Raw genomic sequence first — 25,292 nt, 5'->3', positions numbered from 1 at the left:
AAAAACAACTCCTCTGACTAGTTATTGAACATTCATTTTAAATACTAGAGACTTTGGGGGGCCCTTAAATTTTGAAAAACAGCTGCTTTTATTTTATCCAATGACCTTCTTTAGCTAGACATAGCCCCTGGAAAAACAAAATGAAAAAAATCTGTTAGGAAGGCAATATTCAGAAGAGAAAGGGAAGGGGAAAGGAAAAAAGGAAGATCGCATACCTCAGATTCTGTTGCCAAGGGCACAGAGGGTTGGGACTCAGCTGCATATTTACCATCTCCCTTTATGCTCCTAGGATGTGGATTAGCATCGTTGAGCAATAGACTTCATCTCCATCATCCCTGCAAGGCAGTCACACACTCTACCTAACCATACCTCCTTAGTTCTGATAACACAACAATCTTGGCCCAGAAATCTATCGTGTCTCTTACTGTCTGGGCCAAGTGTTTCCAGGTTCTCAGTCTTTTATTTAAAGAATTGTCCCAAAGGTGCTCACAGACTGCAGAGTAGCAAGGAAACTTTATTTAAAAGAAAAACAGTAACGCAGATGAAAAAGAGACACCCTGCCAGTTATGACACCAGGCTGTGTGATTGAGAGTACACAGGGGCCTCTGGTTGTTGTCTGTGTCTTCCTTGACAGCATTCAAGAAAAGGAGTTAGATTGTGAAAGCACCTCATGTCCATGTTTCTCTGTTTTGATGGACTGGTATGGATTACATAAAACTTCTCACTGCAAATGCCTCTTGCTGGGATACATCTGAATTTAATAATATGCATATCAAATTATGCATAGGCATAATATGGCAAACTGGATGTTCCTATAAGTTTATTCAAAGGACACAGTTTGTCTTATTGAACATGCACCCAAAACTAATTCAGGCCAGATGGACCCATCTCCCTTCATTTCAGGATATGTTGTAGGACATTTTTGAATCAAACAAGACATTATCAAGGAGTTGTTAAGGGGAATAGCATATTTCCATTGTTTAAAGCAGATATATATGCAGGTGGGGCATGCCAGAAGGTTTCCTAGGTACATCGTTAGAAGAGGAGTGTGCATAGCCAAGCCAAGTAAACTCAGGTTGCTAAGCTTGCCCCTATGTTTGCCTGCCTCATTACCTGTCCCCTTATGCCTGTGACTGATCCAGGGATTAGAGGGGATCAGAACAGCAAGAGAGAAGAGCCATTCCATTTGTTTAACTGCTTTATTGATACTTGAGTCTTCTCTTACACATTAGAATTTACCAAACAGATGGGGAAGCATATCACTTTCAAAGACAGCCCATGGATTGGGATAGCAATAGAAAAGAATATTGCGGATCTCCTGTGCCTCTCACTTATGGATCCCAATTCTTCTTGTTGGAACCATTTAGAGAAAATGCAGCCCCTCTTCTGTGTGACAGTAATTCTTATTCATGCCAACAAGAATCTGTGCTTCCTGGTTATTCTTTTATTTTTCCTTAAGGCTTACTGGTTACTCCCTCTCCTGCTATGATTTCCCCATGGGGGCTAGTCTTATCTCTGTTCACATTCCAGCTACTTCCACATCTCAGAAATCTAGATGTCAAGAACAGAATGTGTATTTCAAGTGGAGGAGGGGAGCTGATGCCCCACCCTTCCTCTTCAAACTGTACCTCTGTTGGCGTAGCCTAATGCTAAATTAGTTTCTGATTATTAGACCACATTTTAGCTAAAATAATATTAAAACCTGTGATTCTTACATGCGTTAGGTTACATCTACTTTAGAAATTGTACCATTGACTTTTTAGGTCCTCAAACAGTTTATCTTAATAAATTTATTTTTTAATTGAAAATAGATTCTTCTCTCACACAATACATCCCAACCAAAGTTTCTTCTCCCTCAACTCTTCCTAGCTCCCTCCCACCTCCCTCTCCCCCAGATCCACTCCCTCTTTATTTCCTCTTCAGAAAAGAGAAGGTCTGCAAGAGAGAACAGCCAGATAGGACAAAACAAAATACAGTAAGACAAGGCAAAAGCCCTCATACCTAGGCTAGACAAGGCAACCCCATAAAAGGAAGAACCTCAAGAGCAGGCAAAAGAGTCAGAGATGCACCCACTCCCACTGTTACAGGTTCCACAAAACACCAGGCTAACAGCTACAACATATTCGCTGAGGACCTGATGCAAACTCATGCAGGTCCCGTTTGCTGCTTCCATCTCTGTGAACCCTACATAGTTGATTCAGTGAGCCATGTTCTCCCAGTGTCCTCCACCCCCTCTGACTCCTACAGTATTTCTTCCCTCTCTTCTGCAGTGTTTCCTTCTCTCTGAGAGGAGAGACCCCGATAGAGGCCTCCAATTTAGACTCTGTCTCCCTGACCCTCTTCCATCTGCTGCTAGAGGAAGCCTTTCTGCTGATGACTGCTGGACAAGACATCAATCTATAAATATAGCAGAATAGCACTAGGAATCATTTCATTGTTTTTTGTTTTGCCAGTGTGTTTCATTTTACCATAGGTCTCAGGACTATCTAGTCCAGGCAGTGTAGGGCAGGGCTCCCTCACGTGGGGTGGGCCTCAAGTTAAGCCAAACATTGGTTGGCCACTCCCACGTGTTCTGCACCACCATTGCTCTAGCATGTCTTACAGGCAGAACAGATGGTAGATGAGGGTTTTGTGGCTGGGTTGGTGTCTGGGTTTGTTTCTCTTTCTGTGTCCTGCAGAGCACCTTCTCACACCAAAGAAATTAGAGCATAGGGGTGAAAGCTCCAAGCCTGCACCAGATCAGCCTCACTGTGTTCAATGAGCTAAGTGGTTCTTTTCCTCAGCAATGGGGCCCCCACTGTTAGTTTTCAGAGGGTGTCCTAGCATCAACCTGAGTGTTTTAGATATCTCCATGGGACCTCCTCAGCCAACAACCAAATGTAACCCAATCCCAGCACTGGAAGTCTTGCCTGACTACAAAAGCTGGCCAGTTCAGACTCTGTATCCTCCATTACCAGGAGTCCTCCCTAGGTTTCTACACCACTCGCCCAGTGCTCCATATCTACTTCAGGAATTATACCAGTGACTTTTTAGGTCTTCCAATAATTTATCTTGATGAATTTATATTATTGGCTTTATATATCTCACCTAACAAGATTTTTATGGATCATGAGTCTGGATTCCCCCATACTCATGAAGTCTGTTGTATTATATCAAATTCTGATTCTTCTTGACTATTAAAGAAAATTGGAACTGGACAAGACCCGGGTTATTGAATCATTTGCTAACACCATTTATATATGGTGGTCCCTTCAGATATGAATTCACCTTTAGGCTAAATCTTCTAGATCATTTGCAAGGCTTTAAGGAGAGGACTCATGTCATGCTGAGGTCACACTGTGCCCACGCAAACTTTCTGTTCTGAATCTGCAGCTTGATTATAAAAGGAAGAGATATTAGTTTGAGAGCAACTGTTTTGAATGAGCCCATTAACTAAATGCGTTCTGGTATTGGGGTGGTGAATACATGTTCAGGAGTGCATGCAGGTGTGCATGTATGTGGTTCTCGTGCTTGTATAGCAAGCATACTCAATAATTCTTGAAAGATTTGGAAAGCACCCATCCATAATAGCTCCCGATAGCATACCTGAGATGAGAACCATGTTTGATTTTCTGGGAAAGTGGCTTAGATTTTTATACTTGAGAAGATGTCTTCCCTTTGCCAGCTGGGACCCAGGACTCCTGCCTTGTGGAGAAGCTTCACTCTGTGTTCCCAGTTGGTTGATTTCAGTATGACAGAAGTTATTTGCCTTTGGTACTGAGAAAGGCTGTCTACCAAGTAGGCCCTCTCATGGTGAGATACTGCCACCTATTAAGTCACAGTGAGTACCTGCCAGATTCCAAACCAAGCGCAGCCATTGTTTTCTTGTAGGGAGGGGACGTGGCTCCCTCAAGTTCCTCTTAGTGTTATTATCATCGTTGGTCCCATCTGCCACTGTAGCCCTGGGATACAGCTGGTTTCAAGTGTCCACAGGTGAGATGAGAGTTCTCCAGCCACCTCCCAGAACCTTTGAAAGGAAAGCCCTAGTCACACACGAGGGTTGGGCACCCCGATGTGTTCTCATGTATCCACATAGACAGCCCTTTTCTGATTCAACCCCACCTGACTCCTTGCCGATGATCAGAGTGGACTGATCCGAGACTCAGAGCCATGCTATAGTACATGTGCAAAGCGGTGTTGCTTTGCAGTAGGGTGGCGCCATAGCCAAGGGAATTGGGAAGAGCTTGCAGTAGGGTAACGCCATGGATGAGGGAATTGGGAAGATTCTAGATTTTTTTGAAGGGAGAAATGTCATGACTTGCAGATGTGGGAGGATGACAGGAGGAATATAGATCCAGTGGCAACTAGAGTTTAACTTCAGCCTTCAGGAGGTTTTGCTACACTAAATTGAAAAAGGGCTGGATAGGAAGGCTGGGGGCGGGTAAGGGAAATGAATTCCATTTGTAAAGGATGATTAAGAGTAAGATGCCTGTTAGATAACTTGCCAGGGATCGGAAGATGACATTGGATGTATGAAGCTATACTGCAAGGAGGAAACTAGACTAGATATCTAAACACTGGAGCTATTAAGTGCCATATTAAGACCAGATAAGACAGTGCTGAGAAATTTGTTATTGACCACAAGGAGCATTGCACAAGTGTTGTGTTAATTCCCTTGTCCATTCCTAGGGTCAAAGAAAATTCTTCCTTAAGGGGAACTAGACCTAGAGTCCTTTGAGAACATGTTATATGGGGGCAAGTGTGGGCTGATCCCATCCTCCCCCGGTGAGGGCTGCCGGTTCACTTGAATGCCAGCAGCAGCTCAGAAAGTGTCATCTCCAGGCACACTTCCAATGCAATTAATCATGTCAATACCTATAAATAAAGTGCAACCAACAGTCACTTTAACAGCGCATGCTAATTATCAGTAGGATTGTCGCTGAAAAAGGGCCTCTCTCTCTCTCTCTCTCTCTCTCGTGCTTTTTATTTTTTGCCCATTTTGCCATGTCTTGGGGGGAGTACCAAGAATGCCATCGGGTGTCTGAGGAGATGGGATGAGCAGATCATTAACAGAGGCCATGTTACAAAAGGATTGGGTTTGGACCCTCAATGTAATTGTTATGGGTGACAATAGAGATCATCCAGGAGAATCTCACAACTAGGATTGCACTTGGTGCTGTTTCTTACAAGGCTTTATTTTTGAAAGGGGTGCTTTAAAAACGGGGTTTCTCAGAGAGCCAGACACAGTCAAGAATATGGTGCTGGGAAGAAGAATAGACAAGAGATGAGAAGTTTCATAGCCTTGTGGTTCATTGGCCTGGAGCTCCGCTACCTGGACAGCAAGCCCCAGGTATCTGCCTTGTTTCCCTTTCCACAGTGCTGGGGTTCCATGTGGTGCCAGCACACCAGGCTTTTCATGTGGGCTGTGATGATCAGTCTCTGGACTACACTGCCTGAGCAATCACGACAGCCCCTATGTGTAATTTAACTTTCATTATCATCAACCCTGTAGATAGATAGATAGATAGATAGATAGATAGATAGATAGATAGATAGATAGATAGATAGATAGACAGACAGACAGACAGACAGACAGTTTGGGTTTTTAAAGACAGTGTTTCTCTGTATAGCCCTGTAGACCATGCTGGCCTTGAACTTGGCGATCTACCTGCCTCTGCCTCCAGAATGCTGGAATTAAGGCTGCACCACCACCACCCGGCCCGTGTTCAAATATTAATTCCCCAAAGGAGAAATCTGAGAAATGACATTGTTCCTCTAATGTTAAGTGGGCAGTCAAGGCTTTAACTGAGCTTCAGTCAGTCACATTGTATGTCCAAGCTTCAGGGGTTTTAATATAAAGATTTAGACCATTTATTTTTAATGCCACTATTGTGATAGTTTTGTTTAAATTTGTCACCTTATAATTTGCTTTTTATTTCTACTAGATTTTTCTCTCTGATCCTGTCCTCTTCCCATGGTTACCTGTCTTTTTTTAATTACTGAGTATTTCCACATACCTATATTATTTCACATTTTTACTGTTTTAGCCACAAACTCCTTTTATTATTTTAGTTCTTTCTTTGGGGTATGTATTACACATCCTTAACATACATAAGTCAATTTAAAGTGATGTTATTCTACTTTTACTAGACATCATGCAAAAAGCACATGATTTTAGTCTTATCTTCTAGTGAATAACATCAGTAAAATAAGAATTTTTAATATTTAGTGATCAGTCCTAGGGATGACTCCAACAACCCCCTTGGGTTATGTACCCATCCCTTGTCCCAACAAAGCCCAGTGTAGCGAATATAATGCTGTGGTTAGCATAGTTTCCGGCAGCACCCTTTAGGATATCACAGAGTGGGAAAGGAATTCACTAGGAGAATGCAGGAAGAATAGAAAGTGCACTAGTCAGCCGGAAAATACAGCTAATATTGACTACTACAGGCGCAGTCGGAGCAAAGAGATTACAGTTTGGCAGACAGAGAACTTAGACACACTTCTGGGCATTTCCCAATGTACCCTGCTGCACTTGACCACACCAAGCAGGAGCCAATGAGGCGTTTCTCTGCATGTCATTTCCTTTCCCCACTATCCTCCACGACACTCAGCACTGGTGATACTTCTGCATTCTGATTCTCTCTGGCTGAAATAGAAGGCAGGTATTCCACCATTTCTTTGTATTTGGCTCTTCTCAACATTCCAGAAGATGTCCGAAGAAACTCCACACTCATATACACATCGTTTCTCGATGCTGGCACAAGTCACATTTTGGACTGGATAACTGTGGCTTACCTGCGTACTGTTCTTGCAGTGAACCTGGACTGTATCTGTCTGTTAGATGTCAGTAACACATCCCAGTCCTCAAAGGTGACAATCAGAAGCTCTGGATTGTGTCAAATATCCTCCGAGGAGCAAATTCACTTCTGATTGGGAAGTATTGATTCAAGGGAATGTTCGTGGATATAGAGATTCCACAGGTTCTTGACCCCAAACCTGCATCAACTTATGGTGAGAAAGGAACATTACCATCAAATGTCAGTGGCCCCCTGGCCTACTGCCTGGGAAGCTCACGGTCCCTCAAGGGATGACGACTCTGAGTTACTATTGCAGATTCAGCCCCAAACAGTTCTTATAGCCAAATAAGATTTAAGAATAAGGAAATGAGGGCATGGAAAGATGGCCCAACGGTTACGAGCTCTTGCTGCTCTTGCAGAGAACCCAGGTTCAGTTCTCAGCAGCCACATGGTGGTCCACAACCACCTACAGCAGTTCCAGTCCCAGGAGATCTGCTGCTTCACTTGTGATTTCTGTGGACACCAGACAACACGTGGTGCACATACATATTCGCAGGCAGAACACATGCATAAGATGAAATAGATAAATCCATTAAAAAGTAAGCAAATGAATAAATAAGTGAATGAATGGATGGATGAGATCCCTAATGATTGTTCACAGTGTTACTTTGAGGAAGAGTGGCATGAGGTTGTATATATAGGAAGGGGGGGCGTATTTTATTGCTTTATTTAAGTCTTTCAATATTCAAATTTTACTGTCATTTTACCTATTAAGACTTAATTTTTCTGTGTTGTCCAAGAGTGTCAATATAAACACATGAATGCAGGTGCCAATAGCATCAGTTCTTCTGGAGCAGAAGTCACAGGTGGTTGAGCCTCCTGATGTGGCTGCTGGGAACTGAACTCAGGCCCTCTAAAGAGGAGTCTGCACTCTTACCCAATGAACCATCACTTCAGCATCATTTTATTTTTATTTAATTATTTTATAAATAAATTACTTCTATATGTAAAATTTTAAAAATTGTTTGCAGGATTTCTTTTGATTTTGTTTTTGAGACATGATCTCATGTAGCCCACTCTGCCTTTGAACTTCGATGCTGCCAAGGAAACCTTGACCTCCTGATCCTCCTGCCTCTACTTCCCAAGTGCTGTGAGTGTCCACTATCCCTGGTTTATTTGTTGCATGCTAGATAAGAGCTGTACCAACTGAGTCATACCCCCCCACACACACACACAATTTCTTTTTGAATCACTTGAAGGTCAAGAACATTCATCTTGATGATTATTTGTTAACTTATGTGTTTTAAAGATACACTTAGGGATTTTAGTCTTAGAATTTTGTTGTTATTTTTCCTTTAAACTCATGAGTATACAGTCTTACAGTAGAAATATTTATGAATGGAACTCATAGTAGGGAGGAAAAACACCACCACATACTTAGTATAGAGTACAGAAGGAATCTGACACTTCATGTTTAACTATGTTCTTCAAGAACCAGAAGTAGAATGAGCACATTTCACATCTTTCAGAGTGAGGTACACTTTGTGAACCCCCAAGAAATAGATGCTGAAAGAATTGACTATGGTACCTTCATGGGCATGATTTTGACCAATTTCAAATTGGGATTCTCTGGGCAAAATGAGGTAGGACAAGAGAGAAAGTGCTATGGAAAGGAAGACTAGAAATCAAGGACACAGGAGTGGACTTGAGTATAAAAAGCAAAGAGAGGGTTAGGCTCCTGCAGAAGTAAACACAGCATCATACAGCAACAAGAACCTGCCAGGTGTGAAGCCTCACTCCTGTGCAATGCCCCCCTAGCCTTTCCCCACAGGGAAAGATCTGGGCACCAGGGCTCCTGAGGTCAAGGTTCCAGAAACCAGGACTGCTTGGGCTGCAAGGTGAGGTGATTTTGTTTGCATGAGCCAGGCAATGCTTCTAGACACAGACCAATTCATCTGCCTTAGCTACCAAACAGATCCTTTACCTCCTCCTCCCTGTGGAAGCAGTCAAGCCAGGTTGTTGGCAAGGTGACCTTCCAAAGCTGAATCTGTGCTTCCAAAAATAGAAGCATCCTCCAAGAATCCAGAAGGGGAGGGGAGGCTGTGGATGTTGAGGCCAGAACCCAAATCCCCAGAGCACTGTCAGTATGAAACCATATTAATTAGACACAGGCACCCAGATCCATAACCTCAGGTGTCTCACAGAAATTGAAACTAAATGAACTGACTTTTTTCCTCTTCCTAGTTATACTCTCCCGGGATTTAGAAGAGGGTGGAGGGCTGGAGAAAGATTCCTATATTCTGACCTATTTGGATCAGCTGTACAGTGCCCAAGGAGCTGTCTTCCACAGGATCCCAGTAGAGGGAATGGACCTCATTCAGACACACTCAAAATAGGATGGGGCTAAGTGAGACCTTAAGAAGCAGACATCAGGGCTCCCTAAAGTCTGGGTTTTGAACTTTTCACCCTACATGGACATTTTGCAGGATGAGATTTGTGTCCCAGTGTGTCTAATTATGTGGGAACTGAGGTCAGAGGTCGTCACTATCGTACTCATGCAGTATCCTTGTCCAGAGTTAATTAGGAGCTAGAGGATTCCATGATCTGACGGAACCACATGTTACTGATCTGCAGAGGTTGTTTGCAATACTAAGGGTACAAATGGCAGTGTAGAGTGTGGAAGAGGCTGACTGGGTTATCTGGAGGGTGGGGGGATAGTGTGGCTCATTTGACCACTCTGCTCTGTGTAGATGGGCAAGCACATGGGCCAGAGTGAAGCCCTGCTGGGAAGATCACAGGAAGATCACAGGAAGTTGCGGGCCAAGTGTCTGAGCTCTGCTAGGGTGAACAGCCCTGTTAGGCTTCTCTTTGCATGGCTTGGTGCAGAGAACTCTCTCCGGATTGCAGCAGCCATGTGAATAGAGCGACGTGGAGGGGCACTCTGAGAATGCTGTGTTCTGGACTATGGGAACCTGTATGAGGCTGGACATGTGTGGCGGCTTCCTGTGGACCGGCTCTTCAGCTCTGCCATCTTAAATATGAGTTGTGCTATCCCAGCAGAGGGGTGGAGTTTGTGTGTGACATTAGGACCTCATGAGCTGACCAAGAGGAGCAGAGAGTGGCCTTTCTGACCTGCCTGCTGCTGAGCCTCCTGCACATGCGCTGAGGACAGTTTCTAATGCATCGCTCTGTGCTTTCTGAACAGGACAATGTGGATCTGGGAGAGCTTATGTTCTCACTCTGCTATCTTCCAACGGCTGGCAGGCTGACCATCACCGTGATCAAAGCAAGGAACTTAAAGGCAATGGACATAACGGGAGCATCAGGTGGGACATTCTTCACTTCCTCATCTAGTTCTCATTCAACACACTATAAAGTTGCTATTATGGTACCTTCGGTCTGGAACCAAGTTGCCGGGTTTAACCACATTCCTGCCACCTCTAGGTGCTGTGTGACCTTGGGTCAGTCACTTAACCACTCTAGGCTTCAAATTCCCATCTGTAAAGTGAGAGTAAGATTTGCCCCTGTTGAGTTGTTGTATGATGAACCGCGTTAATATGTATAAGATGTGGTATATTAAGATGCTACATGATGAGAGCTGAATCCTGAGTCTTTTACTACCCGCATTTGGGACTCAACCCACAGTTTGCATATTCTGAGGTGGTCTACCAGGTTAGGCCTTTTCTCAGACTTCACTATCTTGGGCTCATTGAAAACTGGAGACAATTCTGACTACTTACGAAAGTGAACTATAGCTTGGAATTTCTTTTCAGTGAACCAGGCATGTGCCTTTAAATTGTAAACCCTGACTCAAGATGTCTCAGTATGCAGCTCACACTGTGCACATTCATACGAGTCTTGGCCAAGTGGTCACTAATGCACAGACCACTGGTACACAGACTGGCTGAACTCAAAGAGCCTGAAATGCAATGCATTCTTTTGTTGTTGCTGGGGTGTGTGTGTATCTGTGTGAGTGTGTGTGTGTGTACATATGTATGCACGTACATATAAAGACCAGAGGTCAGTCTCATATGCCACTCCCAAGGAGTCATTTTCCCCCTAGTCCATCACTACTATCCGGCTCAAACAGGATTCCTGTATCTCTCTGCCTAACCACATGCCACCCTGAGAACTCACCCCTTCCAGAAGGTACTTTAAGCCAGAGGAGCTATATCATTTTTTTCCTTTCTTAGAAACAGCCTAGAATATAGAACATAAACTATAACAACACCTGAGTAAATGTCATCTTGACTTTGGTTTTTAAGAAAGGTTCTCTTATTGAGACCTGGGCTCACTGGTTAGACTATGACTGGGCAGCAAACACCAAGGATCCTCTTGTCTCCACTTCCCTTGCACTGGAATTACAAGTGCATGCCACCCACCATGCCCAGATGTGTAAATGGAAGATACTATGTAACTCAAGTCTTATACTTGCATGGCAAGGTTGTTACTGACTGATTTTACTCCAGGATGTTGACACATTCTATGTTCTATCCTCCAAGTTGTTTGTAAGCAAGAGAAGAGATATACAGCTCCTCTGGCTTAAGGTACCTTCTGGAAGAGGAGAGGAGTGAGGGCAGATGTGCTGAGGAAGAGAGATACAGGATTGCCTTTTGAGCTGCATGGTAGTGAGGGTTTACGGAGACCAGAGCACAGTCAGCCTGGTCACCTGTCACTCTGCCATGGTCATTCTATGAACAGTCTTCTGTCTTCTCTCTTACTGATTAGTGAACAGTGACTCCCTTTGCAAACAGACTTGCAGGAGATCCCAGTTGTAAGGCCATCCACCCCTACAGACTGCCCCATAAAGCTCATAAAGCTAGAAGCATTCTCCTTCTTAGAGGCCCATTCTTTAAGCAAAGATCTCCATGGGTAGCCCAGAGTTGCGGTGCTAAGTCCTGTCTCCCACTCCTGGGAAATGTCTGTTTCTTTTCCTTTCATAGGCAGGCGGGTCCTGAATTCTGGTTGGAATATTTTATAATTTGGCAACAGATGTTTTCACCCTATTTTTAAATTTCATGAATTTTGAGGAGACAGTGTCCTGTGTTTTTTCTTGAAGGAATAACTTAATTATTCTAAGTAGTTGCTGCCCACATCACATATCACATGAATTAAAATCCCCCAATCTAGTCTCCAGACAGAGGAAGAAAGTTTTCCCTTTTGGTCATGCACGCCCAGCATCTGCATTTGTCCTCATAGTGCCTTGTTCTCATGCCCGTGCAGATCCATACGTGAAAGTCTCACTGATGTGTGACGGCCGGCGACTGAAGAAAAGGAAAACATCGACCAAGAGGAACACGCTTAATCCCGTTTATAATGAAGCCATAGTCTTTGATGTCCCTCCTGAAAGCATCGACCAGATTCACTTGTCCATAGCTGTCATGGACTATGACCGGTGAGATGCCAGGAGCTCTCTCTCTCCCTCCTTCCCTCAATGCTGTGTGCTGTGCCCGTGCATGCACACGCAGTCTCTGGGCAGAAAGAGCAGATTAGGGAGCAGCCATTATGCGAGGTGGGGTTCCATGACACAGTGACCACAGGGACAGCATGTGGAGGACAGGCTGACTGTCCACACCATGCTGTCCTCCCACTGCAGTACTTCTGACATCTTCGCCCCTCGCTCCCCGTTTCTTATCTTTCTTCTTCTCTACTCTGCCATGTCCCACTTTTTTCCGTTCCCATTTCTGCTTACGTCTTGGTATCTCTGTGTGTCAAATTATGGTCCCACAAGTCTTGTTTTCCATTGAGCAGCCTGACTCCTTTAGTGGAAAGCTTCTATCCAAAACACAAAATGATTACTTTAGCCACGCCACCAATGTTTCTAAATATATAACTTCAGTCTTTTTTTCCCTCCTTGCACTGTGTTTAATAAAGATCATTTCCATCCACTTAAGTCTGAAAGCAAACACAGAAATGTTCTCTTGAAAATGCTAGGATCAGTATAGATGACAGGGTACATTAAAATGTATAAGATGCTAGACTTTTTAATTAATACAGCACAGAGAAGATATTTATAGCCTGCATTGTAGCCAATTGTGTATTTAAAGGATAGATTTGAAAAACAGACATTTTAATATGCAAAGGAAGTACCAACAGAGAATTATACATGTTAAACTAGTCATTAGACTGAAATGCAAAGTCTCTTTTTAATTAGAAACCTCCCACGTGGTCTGGGCACAATTATAAAAGAAAAAAATCAGTCTGGCTTCTAATATAACCTCACAAATATTGCTTGTAGCTAAAAATTTTTCCATCTACCTCTGAAATGTTAGCACAGCGGAATCAGTGACCTCAGTGCTTTTCCAGTAGATCCTACAAGAAACATGCCTTGTCTTCGGACACAGTTGCCCATGAGTACGACAGCCCATGCTGGGCATAGACCTTGTCCTGTCTTCTCTGTACACACACAACACCATAGTGCCAGGTCCCAGGAGGGGATGCTGCCCACCAGCTTGGAAGCTAGGCTGGTATTTCCCAAGCTACTGCCAAGGTTCCTGCATCAACAAATCTGATTATGTGATTTCTGCCTTAATTTAATTATCAGTAAACTCATAAATCTGGCCTGGAAAAATCCACGGCAGTATCCACAGGGTCTCTGCAAGCATTTGATTTTAATGAGCATAGACTTAAATATCCCAAACAATCCTTATCTCTTCTCCTTCTCCCCACATGAACAGAATAGAAGCCACTCTTCTTTGTTGGGAGGACAAAGAGATTATCCCAAGAGTCGAAAAATGGGCCACATACTTTCAATTATTTCAAGGGACTATTTTTTATTTTTTTTCCTAAGGAAAAAGTAAAATGACAAAAAGCAAGACCTGCTCACAAAAAGTTTTAAACTGTTAGCCCTAAGTTAAAGGAGCTGGGTGTCTTCCATAGTTGAGAACTCAAGTTGGCTCAAAGAACCAAAGCCGAGAGTAGAAAGAAAGAAAGATGTGGAAAAGATGACAGTGGTGGTCCCTAATGAAGTAAGGAGCAAGAAGATCCAGTAACCCACCCCCCCCACCCCCGGGGCTCCTCCTTGGCATCCTTGGTTGCCTCTTATGAAAACTGGAGTGGGAGTTACATCATTCTCCTTCCTAAGGGCTTCCTTTCCATTCGGTGTCTCTGTAAGCCAGCTTAGCCTCCAGCCCCAGAAGTGATATCATTACCACACATCAGGGAGTTCTTTGGACAATGTAGGCCCATATTTCTGTATGGCACAAAAGCCATAGGCCCTGTCTGAGCTGATCACGTAGCTCTGCAGGCAAGCTGTCTCTGCCTAACAAGAGCAAGGATGTACTTGTTAGAAATGTAGGTCTCCTGAGGAGAGGTGTTGACTGAAACTGGTCAGGATGTTTGGTGCTTCCTTCCTTTGTAATTTGGAGGATGTCTTTTTTTTTTTATTTACTTATTAAAGATTTCTGCCTCCTCCCCGCCACCGCCTCCAATTTCCCTCCCCCTCCCCCAATCAAGTCCCCCTCCCTCGTCAGCCCTAAGAGCAATCAGGGTTCCCTGCCCTGTGGGAAGTCCAAGGACCACCCACCTCCATCCAGGTCTAGTAAGGTGAGCATCCAAACTGCCTAGGCTCCCACTGGAGGATGTCTTATAGAGATGCTAATTTATGGCCTACCTGACTGCTAGATGCGGAGGTGACTTGAGCCCAGGCACAGTGGTTACCTAGGATACAGCCAAATGTGTTTTCCCGCTCAATTGATATGATGATATATAAGGTGTTTGGTGATTAAATAGAAGATCTTTGGAGAGAGATCTTGCCCTTCCATGATGACCATGTAAGCTGTGTCTGATTATTCCTCGTGACTCCGTTCCAGTCCAGTTAGGGAATCTGTGTTGGACCCACACGGGCACCAACAGGACAAAGGTTCTCAGAACCAAATGAACCCATGTCAGTGGGAGGAAAGTTGGATACAGTCTTGAACCCTAGGTCTATCTGCTGTTCAGCCTAGACTGTAGTTTTAAATTAGAGAATTAAAAAAAAAAAAATAGCCCACTACTTTTGAATTTCTTCCACTCATTTGAGTTGTTGCTTTTATTTCTGCATACCAAAATTTTAAGAAAAAACTATTGTGGCCCATTTTCACAGTGTAGGTCATAATGAGGTCATCGGCGTGTGTCAAGTAGGCAACGAAGCTGAGCGGCTGGGCAGAGAGCACTGGAGTGAGATGCTGTCGTATCCTCGGAAGCCCATTGCACACTGGCACTCTCTGATGGAGGTAGGACCTACCAAACATGCTCCACTCTGTGGATTGCATGCTTTGCTGCGGAAGTGTAAAGGTGTTGACAGCATGAATGTGCCAGGCTCTTTTGTCACTAGCACTGTCCCTGGTGACATTTCCCAGGACTGTTGGAACGTGCATGAAATATGAAACACAATTAATAAAAACTCAGTGAGAGAAGTCAGGGTTCAACCTAAAGACCCAATAAGCAAAGCAGCCAACCACTGGCTCTTACCTTGGCCTCAGTCTGAAATGGTGATCCTGCCTTCAGGAATTGCAGAATGAGATTATGTCTGAGAGCTGTTTCCTCCCGTTTTATAATCCTCTCTAGGACTGGGATTAAAGTCATTTATCACTGGGATTAAAGACATGAACTACCGGTTTCTTTGGCAAACTAGTATGGCTGCTGGGATTAAAGGTGTATATCATGGCTTCCTGGTCTGTAAGGCTGACCAGTGTAGCTGTTTTACCATCCCAATCACAGGGAAGCTTTATTTATTAAAATACAATTGAAGCCCTGGGCTCCCTGCAGGGGCTCTACACCCCGCATACTGCCTCTCTCTTCTTGTCCCACCCAGCTTGCATCCAGAACCCTTCTTCCTTCTGTCCCCTTTCCTCTTTGGGCACATAACACCATCCAGCTCAGTCTGTCTGGCGCTGGGGGCAAATCCTCAGGGCAAGTAGGCAGGCGAGACTTCCTTTGTTTCACTGGCCTGCTTGCACCAACCAAGGTAGGCGCTTTGTTTACGAACTACCCAACCTGCACGGAGATCTGATCTCGGCACCAGGAGAGACAGCAGTGGGGTGAGTTTGTGACCAGCGGCGGCGGAAGCAGCCCTGGACAGGGAACTCTGAAGTTCCTCATCCCCCACCCTATACTCCCCGGGCTCCCTGCAGGGGCTCTACCCCCCCATACTGCCTCTCTCTTCTTGTCCCACACAGCTTGCATCCAGAACCCTTCTTCCTTCTGCCCCCTTTCCTCTTTGGGCACATAACACCATCCAGCTCAGTCTGTCTGGCGCTGGGGGCAAATCCTCAGGGCAAGTAGGCAGGCGAGACTTCCTTTGTTTCACTGGCCTGCCTGCACCAACCAAGGTAGGCGCTTTGTTTATGAACTACCCAACCTGCACGGAGATCTGATCTTGGCACCAGGAGAGACAGCAGTGGGGTGAGTTTGTGACCAGCGGCGGTGGAAGCAGCCCTGGACAGGGAACTCTGAAGTTCCTCATCCCCCTCCCTATACTCCCCGGGCTCCCTGCAGGGGCTCTACCCCCCATACTGCCTCTCTCTTCTTGTCCCACCCAGCTTGCATCCAGAACCCTTCTTCCTTCTGCCCCCTTTCCTCTTTGGGCACATAACACCATCCAGCTCAGTCTGTCTGGCGCTGGGGGCAAATCCTCAGGGCAAATAGGCAGGCGAGACTTCCTTTGTTTCACTGGCCTGCCTGCAACAAGCAAGGAGAGACATCACTGGAGCACCAGGAGAGCTATCACTGCAGAGAGCCATCACTGGGAAGGTACATCAGTAGGCAAGGAGACCTGATCCAGTAAAAGAAGATCCATAGGGGAGCATTCGGAGAAAGAGATGGGCAGGCGCCAATGCAAGAATTCACCCAACAATCTGAAAAACTATATGAGACCACCAGAACCCAGCGACCTCCCAACAGGAGGACATGAACACCTTAATCATGAAGAAGTAGATAAAATTGACTTTATGAAAGTGATTGACGCCCTTAAACAGCATGTAAAAAATGCCCTTATAGAAATGGATGAGAAGTATAACAGAAAGTTTGAAAAATTGAGTAAATCAGTGAATGATACCCTAGGAAACCAAGGAAAAACAATCAAACAGATAATGGAAACAGTTCAAGACTTAAAAACTGAAATGGAGGCAAAGAAGAAAACACAAACAGAAGGCCAGCTGGACAGGGAAAATCTAGGTAAACGAATAGAGACTACAGAAGCAAGCATAACCAACAGAATACAAGAGATAGAAGAAAGAATCTCAGATTCTGAAGATACCATAGAGAAAATAAACACGCTGATCAAAGAAAACAGCAAGGCCAACAAATTCTCATCACAAAACATTCAGGAAATATGGGACACAATAAAAAGACTAAACCTAAGAATAATAGGAATAGAAGAAGGAGAAGAAGCGCAGCTCAACGGTCCAGAAAATATATTTAATAAAATTATAGAAGAAAACTTTCCCAACCTAAAGAAAGATATACCTATGAAGGTTCAAGAAGCATACAGAACACCGAATAGACTGGATCAAAAAAAAACATCCTCTCGCCATATAATAATCAAAACACAAAGCATACAGAATAAAGAAAGAATACTAAGAGCAGCAAAGGAAAAAGGCCAAGTTACTTATAAAGAACCTTCATCTAGCGATGGATGGAGATAGAGCCAGAGACCCACAATGGAGCACCGGACTGAGCTCCCAAGGTTATAATGAGGAGCAGAAGGAGAGAGAACATGAACAAGGAAGTCAGGACCATGAGGGGTGCACCCAACCACTGAGACAGTGGGGCCGATCTATTGGAAGCTCACCAAGGCCAGCTGGACTGCTACTGAAAAAACATGGGATAAAACCGGACTCTCTGAATGTGGCGGACAATGAGAGCTGACGAGAGGCCAAGGAGAATGGCACAGGAACTTTCATCTGGCGATAGATCGAGAGAGAGACAGAGACCCAATTTGGAGCAACGGTCTGAGCTCTTAAGGTCCAAATGAGGAGCAGAAGGAGGGAGAACATGAGCAAGGAAATCAGGACCACGAGGCGTGCACCCACCCACTGTGACAGTGGAACTGATCTATTGGGAGCTCTCCAAGGCCAGCTGGACTGGGACTGAATAAGCATGGGTTGAAACTGGACTCTCTGAACATGGCGGACAATGAAGGCTGATGAGAAGCCAAGGACAATGGCACTAGGTTTCGATCCTAATACATGAACTGGCTTTGTGGGAGCTTAGCCTGTTTGGATGCTCACCTTCCTGGGCCTGGATGGAAGTGGGAGGACCTTGGTCTTCCTGTAGGGCAGGGAATTTGGACTGCTCTTCAGTATCGAGAGGGAGGGGGAATGGACTGAGGGGAGGAGAAGAGGAGTGGGGATGGGGGAGGGGAGTGGGGGGAGGGGGGAATATGTGGGAGGAGGGGGAGGGAAATGGGAAACGGGGAGCAGTTGGAAATTTTAATTAAAAAAGAATAAAAAAAATCTAAAAAAAAAAAAGAATGAAATGAAGTGTTGAGAAAGCACAGTAAAGTTATTTTTATATCAGCATCCCTGTCTTAGCAGTGTTTAATATATAAAGATTATTTTTACTATTCACCAATTTCTTTGAGAAATAAAATTGTATATAGTCTCAGTCTCAAAAAATAAATAAATAAAAAATAAAAAATAAAATAAAATACAATTGAAATGCCTCTACATTTCCCCTTTTGTCTAAAATAAAAAGAAGGCTATAACTAATATAAGAAAACTGTATACAATAAGTGCAATTACTGTGTATGATGTATACAGGCAATAAATATATCAACAATGTCCATTTTCATTTGACAAATTCAGAGAAAATATTCCATATCTATCCTATCTTGGTGAGTCTAAAGTCTTGTACCTAATTTACTTTATATCATAACTTCCTTTCTGCATCAGATAAACAAGGAAAACTATAACTATCTAGTCTTTAAATCCCTCAAAGACCCAAGAAGGAAATAATATTAACTGAGTAAGCAGGAAGTTCAAGCAAATGACTTCCAAAAACTGTAATGACAGAAACAGCTGGCTGCCTGGACAGTCACCTAAAGTTCCTCTGCAACGTTGGGGCATGCATCTTCAACCTACAGGCCTAGCATATCCAACAACCTTTTTTAACTCTCAGATCTTCAGGCAAGCTTTATTTATTAAAATACAATTGGAATGCCACTACAGAAACCTGAGGTTCAGTATATTCTTCCCACCAGTCTAGGGTGTTTGGGTCAAAGATCATCCCTCATTTTTATTGTCTTTTTAAAATTGATTTTTAGTGAGCTCTACATTTTTCTCTGCTCCCCTTCCTTCCTCTCCCCTCCCCTTCAACCCTCTCCCAAGGTCACCATGCTCCAAATTTACTCAGGAGATCTTATCTTTCTCTACTTCCCATGTAGATTAGATCCATGTATGTCTCTCTTAGGGTCTTCATCGTTGTCTAGGTTCTCTGGGATTGTGATTTGCGTTATGTTTAAAAGCCACTTATGAGTGAGTACATGTGATAATTGTCTTTCTGGGTCTGGGTTACCTCACTCAAAATGATGTTTTCTAGCTCCATCCATTTGCCTTCAAAATTCAAGACGTTGTTATTTTTTTCTGCTGTGTAGCACTCCATTGTGTAAATATACATTTTCCTTATCCATTTTTCAGTTGAAGGGCATTTAGGTTGTTTCCAGGTTTTGGCTATGGCAAACAATGCTGCTATGAGCATAGTTGAGCATATGTCCTTCTGACACAATTGAGCATCCTTTGGATATATACCTAAAAGCGGTATTGCTGGGTCTTGAGGAAAGTTGTTTCCTAATTTTCTGAGAAATTGCCACACTGACATCCAAAGGGCTTGTACCAGCTTGCATTCTCACCAGCAATGCAGAAGTGTTCCCTTTACCCACAACCTCTTTTGCATAAGTTGTCATCAGTGTTTTTTTGATTTTGGCCATTCTTACAGGTGTAAGATGGAATCTCAGAGTTGTTTTGATTTGCATTTCTCTGATGACTAAGGATGTTGAGCATTTCCTTAAGTGTCTTTCAGCCATTTTAGATTCCTCTGTTGAGAGTTCTCTGTTTAGGTCTGTACTCCATTTTTTGGGGGGGGGGATTTTTATTGTCTTTTAAAAGGACCAGGATTTTCTGACTCCATGCTATAGCTTTGGGCTGACTTTTGGAGGGCTTCTGCATGAGACAGGAAGGGAATCCTCAGTTGTAGGACTGTCTCTGTGAGTCTTTTATTGGCTGGCATCAGGTTCAGGTTTATTTAATAAAAATAACAAAGAACAAAGCAACAATGTGTGGAAAGGCTATGTCTCTCTTCCTTACATATACCAAGTCCAAAGCAAGACAGTGTAGGGGGCAGCACCATGGTCAACAGAAGCCTAGACTTCTCTGATCTCTCTTGTTAACTGTCCCAGAAATTACCTCATTATGCAATGTGGCTGCTAAATTCAAAAACATTTTGTCTTTCATGTCACAAAAATATGGAACAAGGCAAGGGTTGAAAGAACATACAGTTCTTCTTAACGGATTCTCTTTGAGATCTCCCAAGACATTGCTTCTCGTGTGCGATTTACTCACAGGGCTTTGGACGTGTCCAGTTTCAGAGGAGCATAATAAATGTCTATCTGAGAAGTAGGGCTTTATTTTCCATGAAAGGGAAAATGCATACTGGCCATCATCCTGCCACTTTTCCTTCACCCACTTTCTTCCCTGTCCCTTCTCATTTCCTCTTCTGCTTATCTTTCCTTATTGACAAAGTTATTTGGGCATTCTCCTAAAAGGAATTGTGATTGAGGAACATTTCTGAGGATTACATGCCATGTAGACACGTGAAGCGCACACGTGAGCGAGAGGCCACTTTCCTTCTTAGCTCTTACAGACACTGCAAAACAGAAGTGTCTTTTGAAAACTAAATTTATTTATTCATTTGCTTATTGGTGGTGCCCATGCAAAGGCATATGTGTGAAAACCAGAGCACAGCTATGGGGAGTTGGTTTGTTTCTTCCACCAAGTGTGTCCTACAGATGGAGCTCAGGTTGTCAAACTTGGAACCAAGAACCTTAGCCCACTTGCCATCACACTGGCCCAAGAGAGGAAATGGAATGTGAGTCATTAAAGTGCATAGCCATAAGCTTTGTCCTTCATAGAAAGAGCAGAACACGTAAGAGAAGTGCTCCTTGAGCTTTCGGGAGACCAGAGCTGCTGGGAATTGGGAGCACCAGGAAACAGGCAGAGGCCACTGGCCCACGGTGTATGGGTTCCAGGCAGAGAACTTTCCTCTGTTCTCCCAGTGAAGGCAGCTTCTCCCCACATACACACCCTGACAGTCAGTCTCTCTGCCCTTGACAGTCACATGAATGTGACGGAGTAAACACGCAGGCGATCTGCAAGGAAGAGGGGCTCCAGCCCAGGCCTACAAACAAGGGCCACCGCCTCTGTGGGAATGCTGCATGAAAGAGACTCCAAGCATGACGGGGACTAGTTATATGCCGTGATAGACTAGGATCCCCTGATTTTCAGGTTCCTGAGTATATCTCTGCCCCTGGGCCACAGAAGCTAAACCTCTCTTTTCTGGCATCAAAATTAATCCCTAAGGGAGACCTGAAGACCTGTGAGCCACTTGAGAAAGAGCCAGGGGACCTATGCCTCATTTCCTCAGCTCCTGGTGGAATTCTCAGAGGAACCCATATACAGACTTAGTAAATTGCCCAGGCATAACTGGTGAGTGGCAGTGAGAACCACTGTAGTCTACTTCTTGTAGCCTTGGAAGTCACTTCTGATTTAAATTCTCCTTTGTGGTCAGAAATGTCAAAGCTCCGTGACAGAGATTGGAAGAGGAATAAGGTCCACAGGGGATGAGAGATGAGTCCTGATCCAAGCAGGACTTTCTCGGTGGCCTTGGCAGACAGTAACCCTTGGTGGGGGTGTGGCATGTCAGGTGTGGGATGGGAGGCACCATAGAGCTGTCCTCCACTTCACAGGGAAGAAGGCTGTGCAACTCACGTCCCTGGGCTCCTTAAACCCTTAGCTCTCAGCATTTTGCAAGTCTGTATTCAACAGTTATGTAACTGAGAAATAAGCATCTTGAGGGTTAAAGTAATGAAAGCTGGGAGTCATTTCTACAGTGGCTGGAATTACTTCAGCAAACACAATGGCCATTTCTCAATGGTTGCAGCGGAACTAAGGAAATGAAATGCCTATGTCCCCAAAATGAAAGGCAAGTAAGGCTGTTCATTCCCTGTGGTCTCTTGCCTGTCTTTGAAGTCATGTCTTGAACTCTGTGATCCATCTCCAGAGGGTCCATGCTGCCTTCCCTTTTAAAAATAAACATGTAGCTGGCAAAATTAGGGCAATGGTACCAGATGAGATTAAAGAAGGTGGAAGATGAACTGTTCTCTGTCAGTCACCGTATGGATGGAGGCAGTCACAGGGCAGGTCTGGGAAGGATGTGTGCTGGACTTGGATGGACCTAGATTCACACTGCTGTGCAGCCATGTGCTGGTCAATTGTTCTTCACCTTTGGTTTTTCTTATCTGTAAAGTTGCCATAATTGCCTATCTGTAAGAATCATTGTAAATATTCAAGTTTTGAAGGGGTGGGAGAGTTGAGGTGGGATTCACGTAGCCAAGGCTTGCTTTGAGCTTGTTATACAGTCAAGGATGACCTTGAGCTTCTAATCCCCTTGTACATCATAGGTGCTAAGAATATAGGCACACACCACCAAAACCATTTTACACAGTGCTGGGGATCGAACCTAGGTATTTTTATTTCTTTCTTTTTTTTTTTTTGGATTTTTTGAGACAGGGTTTCTCCGTAGCCTTTGGTTCCTGTCCTGGAACTAGCTCATATAGACCAGGCTGGCCTCGAACTCACAAAGATCTGCCTGCCTCTGCCTCCCGAGTGCTGGGATTAAAGGCGTGCGCCACCACCGCCCGGCTGGTATTTTTATTTCTGAGCAAGCACTCTAGACACTGAGCTATATCCCCAGCACAGGTCAAGTTAATCTATGAGAAATGCAGCTCCATGGCTGGCACCTAGCCAGTGCTAAGTAAAGTTCTCGTTATTGTGTGTCGTATTCTGGTGGGATACTGTGTGCCCTCATGGGACTCTATAACATAAGGAAATATCACCCGTGATGTTTTTCGTGGTGATAGCTAGGAACACCAGTGAGCGTCATCCCAGGTTAGAAGAGTGGCTCACTCAATACTTGACTGGACATGGATTACAGATTTTTTGTTTTGTTTTCATTTCAAGACATGGTTTTTCTGTGTAGCCCTGGCAGACCTGGAATCTGCTCTGTAGACCAGGCTAGCCTCAAACTCAGAGATCCACCTGCCTGTGCCTGCCAGATGCTGGGACTGAAGACATGTACCACTACCACATGTTTCAGGTGTACAGATTTAAGGTCTACTTCCTTTCTCCTTTAACTCTGCTGTAAAGATAACCTGCTATTATGCTCTCCTAAACCAAGACCTGCTTAATCCTCGGCTTCTTGGTGTGTGTGTGTGTGTGTGTGTGTGTGTGTGTGTGTGTGTGTGTGTATGTGTACATACATGTATGTTTGGATCACAGGGTGGAGTGAATAAGAGTGAGCATATGTTGGGATTTCATGTGTAAGAGGTTGGCCTGGCAGAAACTCTATGCTGCTAGGGACCAAGGGCCTAGGTTGGAAATGAACCCTGATAACTGCAGAGACCTGACTGTCTTCTCATCGCTGTATCCAACATACCCTGACATTGCCAGAGCAGATAGCAGATGGAGTCTTCAGAACCAATGAGTTCAAAAATCTGTTACTCTCCCTGGGCCTCGTCAGGACTTCACTGCACACCCAAAGGTCAGCCAGTATCTCTCCCTCTCCTCTTCATAATGTCATCATCTTAGAAAGCTGTGGAAGCTCCCCAGAGCAGGTTTCCTGGTACTTAGAGGTAAGAATGCCCCTCCCATGGGACTTCAGCAGATGACAGAATGCTAAGGGCTCCCTTATCATAGCATCTTCCTCTGTGTATCTATGGTAACATGGTGTTGATCAGGTCATGTCTTCACCCCTTCTCACCCTCCTGACAGTCAGGTTCACCTGCATGCAGAGCTTCAGGAGATTAACAGGGGAAAGTTCCATGTTTGCATGACTTCCCTGTGAAGTGCTACATAATGTCTGGATTGAGACTTGGAATTATGGGAAACCAGATGCTATTTGGTTAAATTATGTTTTCTTTTCTAAAATGATAAAGACAGATAACTCAATCAGAATATATCGTGAAGGTTTTATATTGATTCATAAAATGCAATAATAACACCATTTATATTATTGTGATACATGTATTTATATAATTATAATATACTAATAATCCTATACTAGGGTGCCCAGTGTGGATCCGTCTTCCTCTCCCAATTCTTTGCCTTTGTATAGACAAGTTCATTAGTCCAGAAAGTTTTTACTCCAGCAGGGCTGACTGCTGAGATCACCTGATTAACCCTTTCCTCAGGACAATGTTATAGTGAGGGCATCTTGAAGTGACCAGAGTCCTTTTTGTCTTCCTTAGATTCAGTGAAGCTATATAGAGCTTTGAAGGACCCAAAGCAAGCATCAGTAACCAAGTCTGGCCTTAAACTACATCCGTGTCCCCCTTTAAAGCATTTCTAGATAGTTTCTATCTAGTGTTCAACAAAGCCCACATAGAGTCTTCAGTCCACATATTCTCAGGGAAAACTTCTCATTTCTCAGACTGGGTTAAAGAAATATAACCCACTCCATCAACAGTGTAGGGAGTGTAGTTCTTGAGAAAGGTATTGACAAGTCAGGGACACTCAATAAAGTAACCATGCTGCTTCCCAAAGATGCAGGAGACTTAAATACCCTGGGAAAGTTGCTATTCACGACAGAGCCAGGCAATAGGATCACTTTTCAAGGAAGGATGTGAATGGAAAGGACACGTGGAACTGTGGAGCCTGGGTGCAATCACAGGCCTGTACAGACCGTCTTCCCCCTTGTTCCTGTAGCTCATGGTAATCCAGAGGCAACTTTTGCACTTAGTTCTTCCTTCAGTCCATCTGAACATAGGGTTTCAAACTTAGGTAAACTAAAATCGCCTCTCCCTGCTCCCAGGCTCTCTCGTCTGGCATTGGCATGGCTTCACTGCATACCCTCAGCTAATATAGGAGAAATGAAGCTCCACAGCTGATGTCTGACCAGCACGCAGTGAAATTCTTATGATTAATGTGCGACCTACATCCTGATGGGTCCCTCTGTGTCCTCACAGGACTCTGCTAAAGATCCTCAAGAAACTCCCCTCTGACATAGCATGATTCTTCCCTACCAAAGAATTATGTCCCAGATGCCACCGTGTCACCTGAACATGTAACTAATCTGGAGATTAGTAGGGTTTCTTTCCCTCAAGGAGGCCCAGCTCTAAGACTTTTTCTATGAATGATTGTTTACTGTTATCTGCCTTCATTTTGCATTAATTCAGTGCAGGGGACATGATTCATAGACAAGGAAAAGCAAAGGTAGTGAGTTATGTCTGATGAGTGAGAAAAATAAATGAGGTGTGTAGTG

The 25,292-nt window shown here is 44.1% G+C and overlaps 1 protein-coding gene across 1 annotated transcript in view; it reads left to right on the top strand.

The window, feature by feature from the left end:
* Syt9 (synaptotagmin 9) overlaps positions 1-25,292 on the top strand; it is a 169,006-nt gene that overhangs the window by 104,734 nt on the left and 38,980 nt on the right. Inside the window, exons 4-6 of the mRNA XM_057779974.1 lie at positions 9,985-10,105; positions 12,003-12,174; positions 14,863-14,992. Coding sequence (XP_057635957.1) covers positions 9,985-10,105; positions 12,003-12,174; positions 14,863-14,992 — 423 coding nt within the window. The remainder of the gene's footprint in view (positions 1-9,984; positions 10,106-12,002; positions 12,175-14,862; positions 14,993-25,292) is intronic.

Source organism: Chionomys nivalis, chromosome 8 (genome assembly GCF_950005125.1).
Source record: "Chionomys nivalis chromosome 8, mChiNiv1.1, whole genome shotgun sequence".
NCBI classification, from domain to species: Eukaryota; Metazoa; Chordata; class Mammalia; order Rodentia; family Cricetidae; genus Chionomys; species Chionomys nivalis.
Note: the sequence above shows the minus strand (reverse complement) of the source record. Positions and strands in the feature narration are given on the sequence as shown.